Genomic DNA, 14772 nt, shown 5'->3' on the forward strand with positions numbered 1-14772 from the left:
CAATCTTGGCAGACGCGAGTGTCAATATATCTTCATGTGACATGCATATCTCTCGGTGTTCTAGTTGAGCCTATTGCATGACCAAACCTCCGGCGGGCCGGGCCATACCTACCGAGAGCGGAAGCTCATGACTCATATTCGTTTTTGCCTTGTGTCCTTACCAGCTTGAGGATCTGATCCAAGTCATGACGCATGACGATGCACTGAGTTCAATAAACTCGTTCCTTCAACTGGCCTTCGACTACTCGACTCAAATCAACCCAACACTGGTGCTTGTGTAGAAACATGGTTCACCGCGACGATTTATTCGTTTTTTACAGTCATACAAGGCTCTTCATTTCCTTCACTCACCTTGTAAGTTGAGCCTTGACATATATTGAACTTGTGACAAATCGTAGGTTCCCTGCCTGTACTACGGTCCACCAGGTACTGTTACTTGTAGAACTGAATCTCCATTGTTGTGCCACATTTTCTGTAGTCTATGGTCGGTAGCTCCTGCTCAGATATGATGCAACAGTAAATCAAAGACTTCAAACTCATACAATTCTCCTTGATTCATAACAATAAGATTACAATTCTTTATCATTGAATATAAAGTTTACAATTTTTCAAGAAATAAAAACTTTTATCAAAAAGAAGAATGATCAACAACATCTTTAAAATCATCATCATCATCAAAAAAACAACTTTGCAGTACACAAATTTACTTTGCAGTACACAAAATTTTTTTAAAGTAATTTGAATTTTTGAGAAAAAAGAACGTTTTTGAAGATCAACTTACAATTGGTTCTTGACAACTTTTGGATCCTATTCTTGAATCCTAAAAAGCTTAAATTCTAAAATAAGAAAAATCAATTAAAATTTGAACCAAAAGAGAAAGAAAAACCATTTCCAAAAAAACCTTAATCAAGTAAAATCCAAAAATGTTCAAGAAGTAAAAAAAAATCAAAAAAAGGAGTTAAAAAACTAAAAAAAAAGCACATTATTGATCATTTTTAGAAATTGAATTCATCAAATCCAAACCATTAATGATTTCTTTTTCTTTTTAAAGAATCAATCGGATCAATAGCTTCAAGTTTACACCAATCAATCTTAGATTGAGATCCATAAGTTTTTTCTAAAAACTCATTAGTTAATTTGAATTGATTAGAACCAATAAAACCTAAATGTGATGTACTTGGTTGAGGATGACTTGTTTTTAAGATCAAATGATTTCGATTTGACTAAACCAAAAAAGAAAAGAAAAGAAATCAAGTATTAGTTTGAGTGTTGGTTTCTAGATGATGGAATGAAAAGAATACAAACACTTGGAATAGCAGATTGATGAATCCTTTTAGCAGCCAATTCACCCCAGACAAGAAACACAAGTCCTTTACTCAAACAAACCTCATCATCAAATTCAGCACCCTTGATCGAACTACCACCGAATCGGTTCACTAAATCCAAAATCACATCTGTGAATCTTTCCCAACCGATCCCACGATGATTTAAAGTTTGTGAACGAGGAGTGGTTTGAATGATGTTTAAGAGTAAGACACCTGATTCGGCCCATGAAACTAATGAACCATGTTTAGGTTTGAAAGATTGGTCTGGAAATTCTTCAGAAAGTTCATAATGAATCTTAATTTATTAAAAAAAAAGAAAAAAGAAAAATCATGAAAAAGAAATTAGTTTTTGTGAAAAGTTTTTTTGAAAAAATTTGAAAAAAAAATTTCTTTGTGAAACAAGTTTTAAAAAAAAAACTTTTTGAGAAAACCAACACTCACACTACTCATAGTACCTAAGATACGTTTCTGAGTAACCGATTGAGAAAACGAAAGACCATGAGAGAAAGCTTCTTTTTTACAAGGTTCTGTTCCCAAGATAACGACTTTAACTTGATCAAGTGGAGTAAGATGACTCCAATTATAGAGCATCTCAAAGGGAGGATTAATCGTATTACCCGGATCACGATGAGGGATTTCACCTTTACTATAGATTCGATCAGTAGGTTTGCAAATCGATCGATGTAAGTTTGTTAAACCGATTCCATGGAATGATCTTTGTAAGGGTCCTAACCAAGAATGATGTAAACCATAGATCGGATTAAATTCTAGTGAAAGATTAGTAGGTGATGGAGAAGGAGAAGGAGAAAAAGAAGATAATTGGTCTTCGTTGATGGAAGTTGGACATGTGTTTGTAGAAGTAGCTGAATTGAATATTAAAGAAGTACATGATTCGAGATCTGGTTGAGCTTCAGGTTCAGGTTCGGCTTCATGAGGTTCAGCAGTGATGGGACTTGAGTTGATTAATGAGATTGGTTGAAGTTTTGATTTTGAAGTTGAAGTTGGATTTGATTCTGATTTAGATTGATTGGTTCGTTTTGAATTTGATTTTGCTTTCGATTTTGGATGAGTTTGATTAGGTTGAATTGATATTTTTGGTTTCTTTGAAGGAGTGAGGAAGAATGCATCGATGGATGTTTGTTTATTATCTTTTTGTGATCTTTCGATTGGTTTACGACGTGGTGGCATGATGAAATGAAAGAACTAACTAATCAAATCAAATCGAGAATTAAAGAATTAAGAAAAGATTTGAAAAGTATTCTTGAGATGATAAGCTGAATCAGGATAGTTGGTTAGTTTGAATTCGATTTAACAAGAATACCAAATGAGACCCACTCTTTTACCAACTAAAACACAATCTCAACAAACCAATTATATAGAAAGAACCAATCATGAACTTAAAATAAATTACTGATTCAAGTTTGCTTGACTTGACTTGATATCTTATCCTTGATAAATATTCAGCTCAACCATTCCAGCTTTCAACTCTAACAAACCAAAACAAACGCGTCACGTCCTCTCAAAGCTGATCATCAGCTCAACTCAATATCTGTTTAAATGAGAAAATCTCTCTGCTTCCGTGTATACATACTTATACTTCACTCAAACCAAACCGTAAGATATTTGGTCTATCATATCTTGGCTTTTTTTTCTATCATCCCGAAACCAAAACTTATAAAACCAACGCGCAGCGTCAAGTCACATTTTATTCAAACCCAAACATTAACCAAGACATATACAATATCATCAGTTACTGCATACATTCAAGTAGGTAAGTAATTCTAAAACCAAATCAAATCAAAAACAGTCTGTTCATGTTGAATCATTACAACTTCACGTAAACGGTAAAACTTCTTTTTCTTCAATAGATATCAAGAAGATTTTCTACATCCTAAATTAAATTTGGATGATGATCCAATACTCAATTATTTCTCAAACACATTCAAATTGATTTCAATCATCATCATCATCATGGCGATCATGATGGATGATATGACATCAAAGGAAACAAACAATCTTTCGAATTCATCCATCTATCTCTATGTATACGTAATCTACAAATAAAGGCTTTTCTTTTTTTTCCTTTTTGCTTTCATTTCCGTCATTCATCCAGTTTCATTCTCATTCTCATTCAATTTCAATGTACCTTGTACAATCCCATTCCACATCACATCATTTAATCTTAAAGCTTGTCCTAACTGTTCTTTAAGTTTCATCGATTCTTCTTGTAATCTCTTCACCATCTCTCCTGTTGAACTTCCATTCCCATTCCCGATTCCAATACATTCACTCCTATTCAAACTTCCTACTACTAAACTTGTTGATTTGGAAACTTGATTAAATCCTAGTAAATCAAATTCATCATCTTCAAACCCATCATTGAAGTATTTCATCTTTCTACCAAACTTGATCATCACCTTTCGATCTTTCAACAAAACTTGATCAGAGATCTGTCCTTGCTTAGATTGAACTCGACTCATATCTCCATTCCTACCAATAATTCTACCCAACATACCAATCACTCTAGCAGACACCAATGATGGGCTAGACGGATTATGATTCATTCCAGTTGACATTCCAGTCGTCTTACCAGAATAATTCATCATTAAATCCTTCGGTCTAAGAAATACACTGATATGAACTACAGGTTCGAATGTGCCTGTCGAACCGGTTCGTGGAACAGTACTGCCAAGAGGTTGAAGTGATGGGATCGAAAGATGAATGATCTTTCCGTTACTGAGACCACATAGAAGCATAGGTGAAGAACAGATCGAGGAAGGGAAATGAAGTGCCGTGATAGATGTATCTTGTGGACTCGTATAAGTAGGATCACTTGAGTCTGTCAGTAAAGTTTGATGAATGAATCCATTTGATGAATGAACTAACGAAGCGCCACCTTGATGGGCTGCATGTGCTGGTTTGCTGAACAGAGGGATCACTCTTACAGTCGAAGCTGAGTAAATAGATGCAGATGATTTAAGACTTGTAGTAGCTGGTGTTCCAGATTTGGGATTCTGAGTTGAGGGGTTTTCAGAGGATTGGGTAGTGATTGGGTAAGATACAAAGATAAATCTTTCTAATGGATCAACTGCAAGGTGATGAGCAGGACCAGGAACAGCAAAAGTCGAAAGAAGAGGACACGAAGGGTAGAGTGGAGTCCAAATCTAATTCGATTTGATACAAAAAAAATCAAAGTAAGTTACTATGATCTAGATTGTCGAGTGAAAAGTGTAAGAGAACTAAACTCACTTTGATTGTTTGATCTAAACTTGCCGTAAAGATTCGAATATCAGGAAAAGTTCCATGAGAGATATGAATATCAGAGATAGGCAATGTATGATCCGAAAGCAATACATAAGGTGCATATGACATATTCGCATTAGCACCTTCATCTATAAGACTGAAAAATATAACAAGAATAAGTATTATAATGGTGATTGTGAGTTGGATTTGTTTTTCTAATGACTTACGCAGGTAAAGACCATACACTACACATTGAATCTTCACTTGCAGTGACTAGAGCAGCATCATCATCCGTGAATCGAAGACAAGTAATCGATTTATAATGAGCATCAAAACTAGCTAAAAGGATTCCAGTGCTAAGCTAATCTAAGAAAAACATCAATCTAAAGTCAATATGATTTTATTTCGGGAAAAAAAGGAAAAAGATCACTTCAAAAAGAAAAGATTTGATTTTCAATTTTCAAAATAACTGACTTCCCAAATCAAAACAGTTCCATCACTCGAACCAGCAGCCAAATAAATTCCCGAAAGACTCGTACAAATACAAACCACTCTTCCAGGAGGAATTAACTTTAAAGTAGGTGTTGGTTTATTATTAAGACTTGTCCAAACCATCAATCCATTCCTTCCATCTTTTCCAGCAATCGAAATGATAGTTGAACCGATTGAATTGATCGAAGGTAATGAAACGATCGATTGACGTGGTGGTAATTGGTTGGCGGTTGTACTTGAGATTGAAAATGAAGATGAAGGCGTCGGTTTGAGTTGGAGTAATTGGATTGAGCTTGATAGTTCGTGAAAACTTAGGTTTTGGTTTCCATCTTCACATGAAGGTATACCTGAAAAGATAATTGGTGAATGTTGTGACATGATTAATTCTTTGCGCCAATTTTTTAGAATGTTCGATTTTGATATTTTGGTTGTTCGATAAACTGATTGAATGAAATCAAACTCAAAGAAAACTTGAAATTTAAAAAATTATTGCAAATGAGTTAGGTTAAAAGATTTGAACTTGCTTATTAGCATACATAAACCAACACTGATATGTAATATCTCTATACTGAACCAGCTCATGTAACACCTTCAATCTGTTTTCTGCATTTGTCTTGTTGACCATTTCTCTTGTTGACCATTTGATGTAGAATGATTTGTACATAAATCTATGTACTCACCATGTCATCTTCAAATGAGATCAACAACACTTCAGAAAACTCAAACAACACCAATTGTTCTTCAACCTTAAAAGGTGATAGTGGTTCTGATCATCAAAGTCTTTCTAATTCATCATCATCCATCAGATACAAGTTAAGCAATCCTAATTATCAAATCTTTTCTTTTCTTTTATTATATCTTTCATTGATGTTTGGATCGGTTTGAATGATGTAGTATGGATATCTTTGATACTGGATCTGTTACTTCTACTTGGTTAGAAGGTACAAAGAAAGACTTGATCAATGCTCAAAGTTAGTCAGTCTTCATACCACAATCCAAAGATTTCATTATACCTCATAACATTAATGTTGACTTTGAGTTGGTTTCTTTTTTTGATAATCTTGGAAAAATAAACAGAAGTATTGATAGAAATGAAACAAATTGTACAAGGGTTTGAAAATTGGTTAGAGTCCGGAATAGTGAGTTTTCTACATCTGATCTCAAAATCCTATGTATGAATATTCCAAAAAAAAAAGAATCATTCAATTTCATTTCATTTCTTTTTTTTTCCCGTTGGTTTTTTTTAAAATAGATTGAATTTGCAAAAGTACAAGAAAACCTTTTGAGAGAAAAGTTAACAATGGTTGAAAATTTCGAAAACCAACAAAGTAAGTTAAAAAATTCAAAGCTTTGATTATCTTTATAAATTTACGTAGTTTCAACTTCAAAAAACAACACTAATATGGTTTATTTTACATCAATAGTACAAGACCACCAAGCATTGGTGAGTGTCATCATTAAATAATTCCAAGTTCAACTTGTAGAATTTGAACCTCTGATGAATCTGTAAACTAAAGATTTGATTTGATTTGATTTGATTTTCTGGTGTGGACCCATTGATCATGAGCTTCAGGAGACTGCTGTAGGACAAATGGTAGCAATCGAAACACTTATGCATTCTAATCAAACAAAATGATCTAGCCGTGAAGGGAATCGGATCATCAATTTTGGACATTTGATGGGGTTGATAAAGTGTAAAGAAAAGAGTTTGTTGTCTCGTTGGTTGTGGATATATGCGTTGAGTGTTATTCAAAAGAAGTGTGAATGATGGTGAGTTGATTATGTATGTATTCAGAGTTGATTGTTCCCTTTGCATGTTATGGTACTAGTAGTGTCTAGACTCTGTATGTACAGCACCAAAATCTTTTCGTGCAGGGAGAGATGAGAATTTATTTGTTGAAGTCTTAATATCCTCACCAACGCAATATCAAAATGGCCAGGTCTTTCTCTGGTTTGATAAGTATCTAATTTTTCTGATTTGCTTCGTGTATAGGCTTAAAAGAATTCATATCAAATTTATTTATTTATTTTTATTTTCATGTTTTCTCATCAAAAACTGATCAAGTGAAAAGATTGATCGAGATTCAAAACTGGATAATGAAAAAGTGGATATTAACCATCTTCTCCGCCACTTCCGTATTCACACACACGCATGCAAGTATTTATATTGATGTATGTATTGATATATCATCATTCTTTCCTATAATTTGTATACATCTCAAAAAAAAAACCCATAAATCAAAGCAAAACAATGTGTTACAAGTATAAAATAAAAATGAAGATATCATCATGAATAGAACACGATATGAAAGAAGAAGAGTAAGATTAGTTTAGTTTAAATTTTTTTGAAGAATTTGGTTGATCATTATCATCATTATCGGTAGACCGTTTCATTCCAAATTCTTCTGTTTCAGTCCTAAGTAAATGATGTATATTACTTTCGGTTTCTTGGTGTTGAGGATTATGAATATAAATCGCTGGAATGGTCTTATTTGATGTCGAATTCCTTTGTGGATCGATTCTAGTAGGTTCAGAAGAAGTTCGACTAGGAACTCTTTGATGATCATGATCTTCTTCTTCTTCTTCCTCTTGTTCTTCTCGAACTCTTCTGAACGGCATAGATTGAGTTTTCTTTTCACCTAATTCGATGATCCAACGTTTTAAACTTTCATTCTCAGCTTCTAAATTAAGATAATCTCTTGAAAGAGTTTCAAATTTATTACTCTGTTCTTGTATAGATTCTTCTAATCTGATTTTCTCTAATCTCCATCGATCTTGATTCCTTTCTTCAGTTTCTTTTAATTCTTGGATATACTTCACTGCTTGTTTTAAAATCTCTCCTTTATTTTTTTCGGTTCCTGGGATTATCTTTTTTAATTCGGTTATACCTTCATTGATCGTTTCTCTTCTTCTACGTTCTACTTCTTTCTATTCTCTCCATCCAGAATGATTAAAACCATTTAATTAATCTGAAGATGATGTGGTATACAAATATAGGTTTAGACTTACATGATTGTTCTTTCGATTCTGTTTCCACTGATCTGAATTCCGATCCACACTTTCTCCATTCCCATTCCCATTCGTACAAGCATCACTCCCTTCGTTTCCAGTTACATGATCATTCCAAGCAAGTGTAGAAGCTTCAGCTAACCTCTTATCAATCTTTGAATTAAGTTCATCTTCATGATTGATCTCCGTAGTAGTAGAATGTAATGGATTCGAATCAGCTTGAGGGTCTTGATTATGTGGTGAAGATGATCTAGATCGAGGTGGGTTCCAATGAGTATGTGAGGAGCCTGCAATAGGCTCTTCTCGTTCATTCGAACCATCTTCATGCGAGCTTGACCATGGTATTCTTTGAGCTTGATGATCAAGAGATTGAGAGGAAGAAGGATGATATCCAGTAGTAGTAGAGATCATCGAGTTCATTGTTAAGGGCTCTTCTTGTGATGTAGAGGAAAACAGATTCGGATTGAGATGTGGACGGGTAGATGAAGGACTTGAGACATGTGTTGATTGAGTTGATCGTAAAGTAGGATGACTAAAGATGAAACGATTCATCCAAAAGAACATCACATAAAGAACATGATCAGTTTATGGTTTTTTTGGAGGGAAGTTTGATGTAGATTAACTGATGAAGGAGAAAAAAAAGATTAAGAGCAAGGTAGATTAGTGGATACATTATATAGAATGAAATTTTGAATTCGATTCAGATTGAGTTCTTGTACTTGACAATGAATAAAGAGTAATGAATTGGATTCCAAATCAAAGAAACGATGGTTGTAAAACATTTTCTAACTCACAATGAATCTTCAAATCGAGTTACAGGATTAGTCGAAAGACTTTCTTTATTCGAATTCCTTTCTTCATGGGTTGATTGATTAGGTATCTTGAAACCCAGAAATAAAAGAATTCAAAGTCAACTTATCAAAAAAATCAAAAAAACATAGATAGTCTTGATAAAAAAAAAGTGTTTTTTGTTTGAAATCCTAAACCTACGTTTGCCAAGATTTCGATAATTTGAGCATGATGTTTGTTACTAAAAGTCCTACTACCTTGATGATTATGATTATGATTAGATAAGATTGATGAATTCATGAATTGATGATGATGATGATTGAAAGTTGGTAATGAAGATGAAGATGAATCTGAGTTAGGATTAGAGTTTTGAATTGAAGTCGTAGTAGTAGTACAAGTAGATGAACATGGTGGTGATGATGGAATAGATTGATGGATTGATTTGGTTGATTGATGAGTTTGATTTAATTGATGAATGATCTCTTTAGTGGTGTTACTAATCGTTCTTTGACTTGCAGAACTTGAATTCGACATCTTCATTAATTTTCTTTCTTTTTCTTCTTTCCTGAGTCTCTTTCTCATTCAAATTTATCTCATTCAGTACTTAACCTTACCAGAAAAGCTTATGTCTACCTAGCTTGGACCGTCCTGTAAGACCGGCAAACCGGTACGTTCTAGGGTCGTCAAATTACAAAAGGACATGAACCAATTTTTCAAAAGCATGATAAGGAACTTCATTCTCAATGACCTGATTCATACCAGGAGAGACTTTTGTTGTCATGATATACTACTGGATAGGTTTACTTTTTTATGAATATACCTCAACTTTCTGAAGAAAGTAAGATATGATTAATTCTATGAAGTTTGAACAAGTTCAAGACAGTTCTCAAGTGTTGGCAGAACAAGATCAGTTCATAATGTCATGAATAATTACCATACCAGAAAAAAATCAAAATCATTTTTACAATGGACAGCATTTACCAATCAAAAATACGGGTACAAGCACATACCAGAGCTTTTGGAAAGTTAAATGTTTCTGGTGAAAAACAAATTGTGCAAATCTATAAGATAGAATGCGGATCAATTATAGCAATTCCTGAGCAGAGATTAGCACATGAGGCTTTAAGTTTTGATCAACCTAGCGTTGGTGTGAACCAGGGAAAGAACTTGAATTTGCCTATTTGTTTGTACAAAAGTAGATTAAGTGTTTCAAATCCCTTTCTCATATCTCAAAAGATCTCAAAAGACCTCAAACTTTACGATATCCAATGGATGCGATTATTTTTTTCACTTGGGCATGTATAAATCTTTTCTTGAAGTTTGAAATCGAGATCATGCTTCACTGAAGGGATCAAGCTTGCTTTTACATCGACTCCTATACAACGAGTGAAATGAGTGGCTTTGGAAGCCAGTGATCAGTTACTGTCATTATAGCAGCAATTTCATATCTCCTCTCGAGGTTACTTGATTTCCTAAAACTAAATCTGGAATCCCCCCCCCGAAAGCACTGAAACTTGTAAAAGAGTTTCAGCCTTTCGGCGGGAGGATACCAGATTTAGCTAGAGCTCGAATTTGACTCACTTTCTAGGGTGTAGTCACGAGGGTGGCATGCGGATTTCTGATTTGGCTGAAAGATTGCCCTCTATTTATACATTTTTACCCCCCCTCACAAACTGTTCCTGCGCTATCTGCTTTACTTATTGTTCCCCATTTGCGTCCAACATTCCTCCTCCACTCTCTTCCTCGATCATGTTGTGTGCTTTTAAAACGATCATGGTGTGCTTTTGTAACGATTATATACTCAAATTGAGCCCGTAACACTGAAAAGCATTCAGTGTTAAAATCAAATCTTTTGTATACCGTTTCTGTGTAACAAAGAGCCACAACGTCATGTTACGTCATTCTTGAAAAGTAACTTGAATTGGTCGTGCTTTTCCTTTTTTTCTACGTTGGATCAATCGATCATCAAATGGGCTTTTGCTACATTCAAACCGTCAAACCAGGTTTTGCCGACTGTTCAAAAGCATCCATCATCAGAGTAATCTTTTTACATTGTCTTTGTGTAATATTAATCACCTACGTCATGATATAAAAGCAATCTGGAGTGTGATTCTACTCACTTTCAAGTGGCGGAAAATAAGTAGGAAGTAACTTGAGGTTGCATTTCCTTGGGAGATGAGAGCTATTTATATACGCGAGCATCTCGGAGTGAGGTACGGATAAGGAAACGACAATCTGGTGATACAACGAGAGATGATCGACGATCATCGTGATACAAGATAAGTGGAGGAGGGTTATGGCCGAATCCGGTACTGCTGGATTCGGTCTACAATTAGTGACTTGAAAGGGCGGTACATGATCGGGACGGATCTGGAAGATCCGTTTACAAGTAAAGTAAAGAGAATAGAGAATAGAAAATAGAATGAAATGAAAAGCATAAAAGCAGAGTAATGCGCTAAAAGCGCGTACAATAAGAAACAAAGGGAAAGTCCAAATTAGGGAATCACAGGAGTGACTGCATTCAATCCAATCGACTCTTAAACTAGACATCGGAACTAACTCAAAAGCGCTCAATCCCAGATGAAAGCTTGCTACATTGCCTTCATGTAACAAACTACTCACCTATGTTATGACCGCATCTGATCTCATTTGATGCACACTATCCTCAATTTCCTCTTTAAGTCTTTATCCCATTCAACAATCCACTTCTAGAAGTAGACATCTTTCAGCTGTTCTTTTGTTTAACAGTAATGGGTTTCGACAATTTGTACCTCACCAGTTGAGAAGTTGGATGAATGTTCAACACTATTTGACATCATCATCAAAGGTTATGCTTTTCCCAATCCATCCACAACACGTCATCATTCTCTTCGACATTCACAGTAGTTGTATTTGCACGTCCTCTATCTTGCCATCCTACCAACTGCCTCATCCGAGTGTTGCATATATGATATAATATGTCTAAACAAAAGCATTAACATTGAATCTGTCGCGCTGTTTTCACTTTTTTTCAAATGCATTCATACTCAAGTTGGTTGGTCTCATATGCCCCTAAGTGAACCTTTGTTCCATGTCTATTGGCATATAGCGCCTTTGGATGAAGAAATCAACTTTTTATCCCAATCCCAATTTCTTTGCTTTTGTTACCCCGCAAATGACATTTTTTCTTTCATACTTCACACTTTTATTTCCCTCACAATTTTGAACAATGCAGTTCATTTGTTTCCTATATGTTCTCTCCCATGTAATGCAAGTTCGCGTTTGAGCTTATTATTTGTTCCTCCAATTAATCCAGTATCCAATCTTTTGTTGTAACCACAATCTCAAAGGGGTTACTTCAATTTACGTCTCATTTATCTTGAATCTTGCCTTTTGCTGAGAGATTACATTCCATTCTCAAGGTGAGTAAAAGTTGGTCCTCTTTTGCATGACTGTAGCCCTTAAGGCTCATGGCGGGCTTGCCCGCGCAAGCTCTAGTATAATGATAGAATGGACCCACACCGTAGATGACATTTATGAAAACCATATTCATTGAGATCTTTTCCAAAAGCTAATTGAGCTAATGAACATCCGTTATTTTGAAAAGCGAAAAGAATTAACGAGGGTCCATCAATGGTGTATCATTTCTCTTGACTCACTCTAGATGTTTGAGAAATGCATCGGTGAAAAAATGTCCATTTCTCCACGCTACTTTTCACGTCCACTAAATGCGTAAGGATAATATGAATGAGTCAGGATGAGCCGGTTTGCTTGTATGACGACTTTTCACTTCAACTGCTGAGGTGTTTGAAAAGAGAGATATATAAGGAGCTTCAGAGGGAACATCTATCAATCATCCACGAACGTTCACCTCGATTTCACCAAGAAGTTCAAGCTAGCCTTTAACATCTTCATAAAAACTCACGACTTATTATCACTTCATATATCGACAAGATGACTACCATCTCAGATGCATCCCCGATCCCAATCCCAACCTCACAACCTAAACTCAGTGGTTCATATGCCGCATTACCCAACGCAATCAAGATCGCTGTGTTCATCTCTGCTGCCACTTTGCTATTTATTGTGCTTTCGTTGCTTCTGTCTCTTTGTGTTTATTACCATAAGAGATTCAGACGACCTCGCGAGTCTCCCGATATCAGATTATCCAACTTTACACCTAGACCATCTTCCACTGCAACAGGTAATACCCTTCCGTTATATGCTCCTCGCGATTTGACGATTGGCATCCCACATCACTCGACTTACTTCCAACGTCCACCATCTTACGCTACTGAACATTCTGGAGATGTATCTGGCCCAAGTGCTACACGTGGAGGTGTTTCAATGGTCCTTGGCTCTACTTGCGAATTGGACGGTCCGTTCTCTGACGTTCCTTTGAGTCCCGCTGTACCTGAAGCTTCGATCACTCATGCAACTCGAGGTGGGGGTAGGGTACCACTTGATAATTTAAAATCACTTCCATTGTCTAACATTAACTAAATATAAGTTCGTCCTACTAGTACTGGTTTCTATTAAGATTTCTTATTTTTATTGAAGTGGTTTCATTTTTCAAGTTGTGATTTTTCTTTGAACTGTTATATAGCTCCTCCGATTTGTGAAAAGTTAATGAGATATTAATTGTGGATTTTTAAAAAAGATGGAGTTCAAATTGCCTAGAATCTAAAAGCATCCAACAACAACTTCGTAGTTGGAAAGCATTCCACCGTCCTGACAAGAGCTGAAGTCATGTGTTTTTACATTGATTATTATATAAGCATATTTATTGTCAGAAAAAAATTGTAGAACTGTGTCCACGGAGTCTGACGCCGGGCAACTCCAATCTCCATAGAAATTGCAAGGATACATGGTGAAAGTGATGGAAATGCTCACAACATGCGCAGACGAAAGTGAGCCAGATATTAATGGACAGCTTAAAAACTGAAAAAGACACCAATTTGGAAATACTGTATTAACTCAGACCAGATAACAGGGAACAGGGCTTGTAAGGTCTTCTAAGGTCTTGCAAGGGCTTGCTTCATGAAAGTACCTTTATTTTTATATTTAGATGTTCCAGGACACAGATTTAAACAATTTGTACAACAACAGGGAGAATTGATGCAGTGGAGTCAGTCTTGGGGCATGGGAAATGGAGAATTGGTTGGAATGCAATGAGATTTTGATTTTCTGGAATGCGAGTTAGTAAATGATTGATGTGGGGTGTGATGAAGACCATGGTGGAAGTGTGTTACGTTTGGCTGGTTTATAAGCTGGAATGAGGACCAAATCCAATTAGCATGCAATGAAACAAAAAGTCACAATAAGTGAGATTGAAATTTTAAGAACAAAAAATGTACTTTTGATATTGAACACCCAACAGTCTCAACAGTTGAATTGATGAATCTGGTGAGTTTTGATTGTCTTTTGTGGTGTCTTTTGTGGTCTGGCCTGGGATTTATGCAAGGCAAAGATGTGGATGACATGTATATGAAAATATCATCAGTGTTGAACAGTCATAGTATGTTGTCGCAATGGCAATTGGGTATCCATATTGGTTGGAAACTCTTGATTTAAAATTGTAGACAATAAGGATTTGTAGCTAAGCAATTTGAGAGACATGAATTCTGGACTCCATCAATGACGTTGGTTTAGAGTGCATATGGGGAACTGAAGTTTCCAGCTCATTATGAATTTGATGTCTCTGTGTAGATCCTTTCCATGACTGTGCAAGAAATATTGAATAAACAGTCAAGATCCAGTTGACTGGTCAAAACATGTACCAAAAGATGTTCTAAACTCCTTATTGTAAGTCAAACAATTGAATGAAAGCCATCTCAAAATTCTTAGTGAGTGGGTGTCACTGGCCTGCCAGTGTGTTGTAGTATTTGAAGCTCAACAAGAGCTTTACAACACCTAAGAAACGATATTACCAATG

General features: G+C 35.5%; 5 protein-coding genes across 5 annotated transcripts; 2 read left to right on the forward strand and 3 right to left on the reverse strand.

Moving 5' to 3' along the window:
• Positions 1–524: 524 nt before the first annotated feature.
• MELLADRAFT_117430 (uncharacterized protein) lies at positions 525–2513 on the reverse strand (the record flags this gene model as incomplete). Its single annotated transcript, XM_007413523.1, has 3 exons — positions 525–1223; positions 1306–1620; positions 1767–2513. The coding sequence occupies 3 exons, from the start codon at positions 2511–2513 to the stop codon at positions 1026–1028; spliced, it is 1260 nt and encodes a 419-aa protein (XP_007413585.1).
• Positions 2514–3430: 917 nt separating this feature from the next.
• MELLADRAFT_90461 (uncharacterized protein) lies at positions 3431–5438 on the reverse strand (the record flags this gene model as incomplete). Its single annotated transcript, XM_007413522.1, has 4 exons — positions 3431–4489; positions 4575–4725; positions 4796–4929; positions 5043–5438. The coding sequence occupies 4 exons, from the start codon at positions 5436–5438 to the stop codon at positions 3431–3433; spliced, it is 1740 nt and encodes a 579-aa protein (XP_007413584.1).
• A 303-nt stretch (positions 5439–5741) lies between these two features.
• On the forward strand, positions 5742–6696 carry MELLADRAFT_109610 (uncharacterized protein; the record flags this gene model as incomplete). Its single annotated transcript, XM_007413513.1, has 6 exons — positions 5742–5872; positions 5955–6031; positions 6138–6199; positions 6313–6388; positions 6485–6504; positions 6628–6696. 6 exons carry the CDS (start codon positions 5742–5744, stop codon positions 6694–6696), a joined length of 435 nt encoding a protein of 144 aa, XP_007413575.1.
• A 520-nt stretch (positions 6697–7216) lies between these two features.
• MELLADRAFT_78668 (uncharacterized protein) lies at positions 7217–9232 on the reverse strand (the record flags this gene model as incomplete). Its single annotated transcript, XM_007413521.1, has 4 exons — positions 7217–7988; positions 8070–8691; positions 8864–8949; positions 9060–9232. The coding sequence occupies 2 exons, from the start codon at positions 8631–8633 to the stop codon at positions 7386–7388; spliced, it is 1167 nt and encodes a 388-aa protein (XP_007413583.1).
• A 3559-nt stretch (positions 9233–12791) lies between these two features.
• Positions 12792–13478, forward strand: MELLADRAFT_109612 (uncharacterized protein; the record flags this gene model as incomplete). Its single annotated transcript, XM_007413514.1, has 2 exons — positions 12792–13215; positions 13444–13478. 2 exons carry the CDS (start codon positions 12792–12794, stop codon positions 13476–13478), a joined length of 459 nt encoding a protein of 152 aa, XP_007413576.1.
• Between the last annotated feature and the right edge of the window lie 1294 nt (positions 13479–14772).

The sequence above is a fragment of the Melampsora larici-populina genome (genome assembly GCF_000204055.1).
Source record: "Melampsora larici-populina 98AG31 unplaced genomic scaffold MELLAscaffold_37, whole genome shotgun sequence".
NCBI lineage: Eukaryota > Fungi > Basidiomycota > Pucciniomycetes > Pucciniales > Melampsoraceae > Melampsora > Melampsora laricis-populina.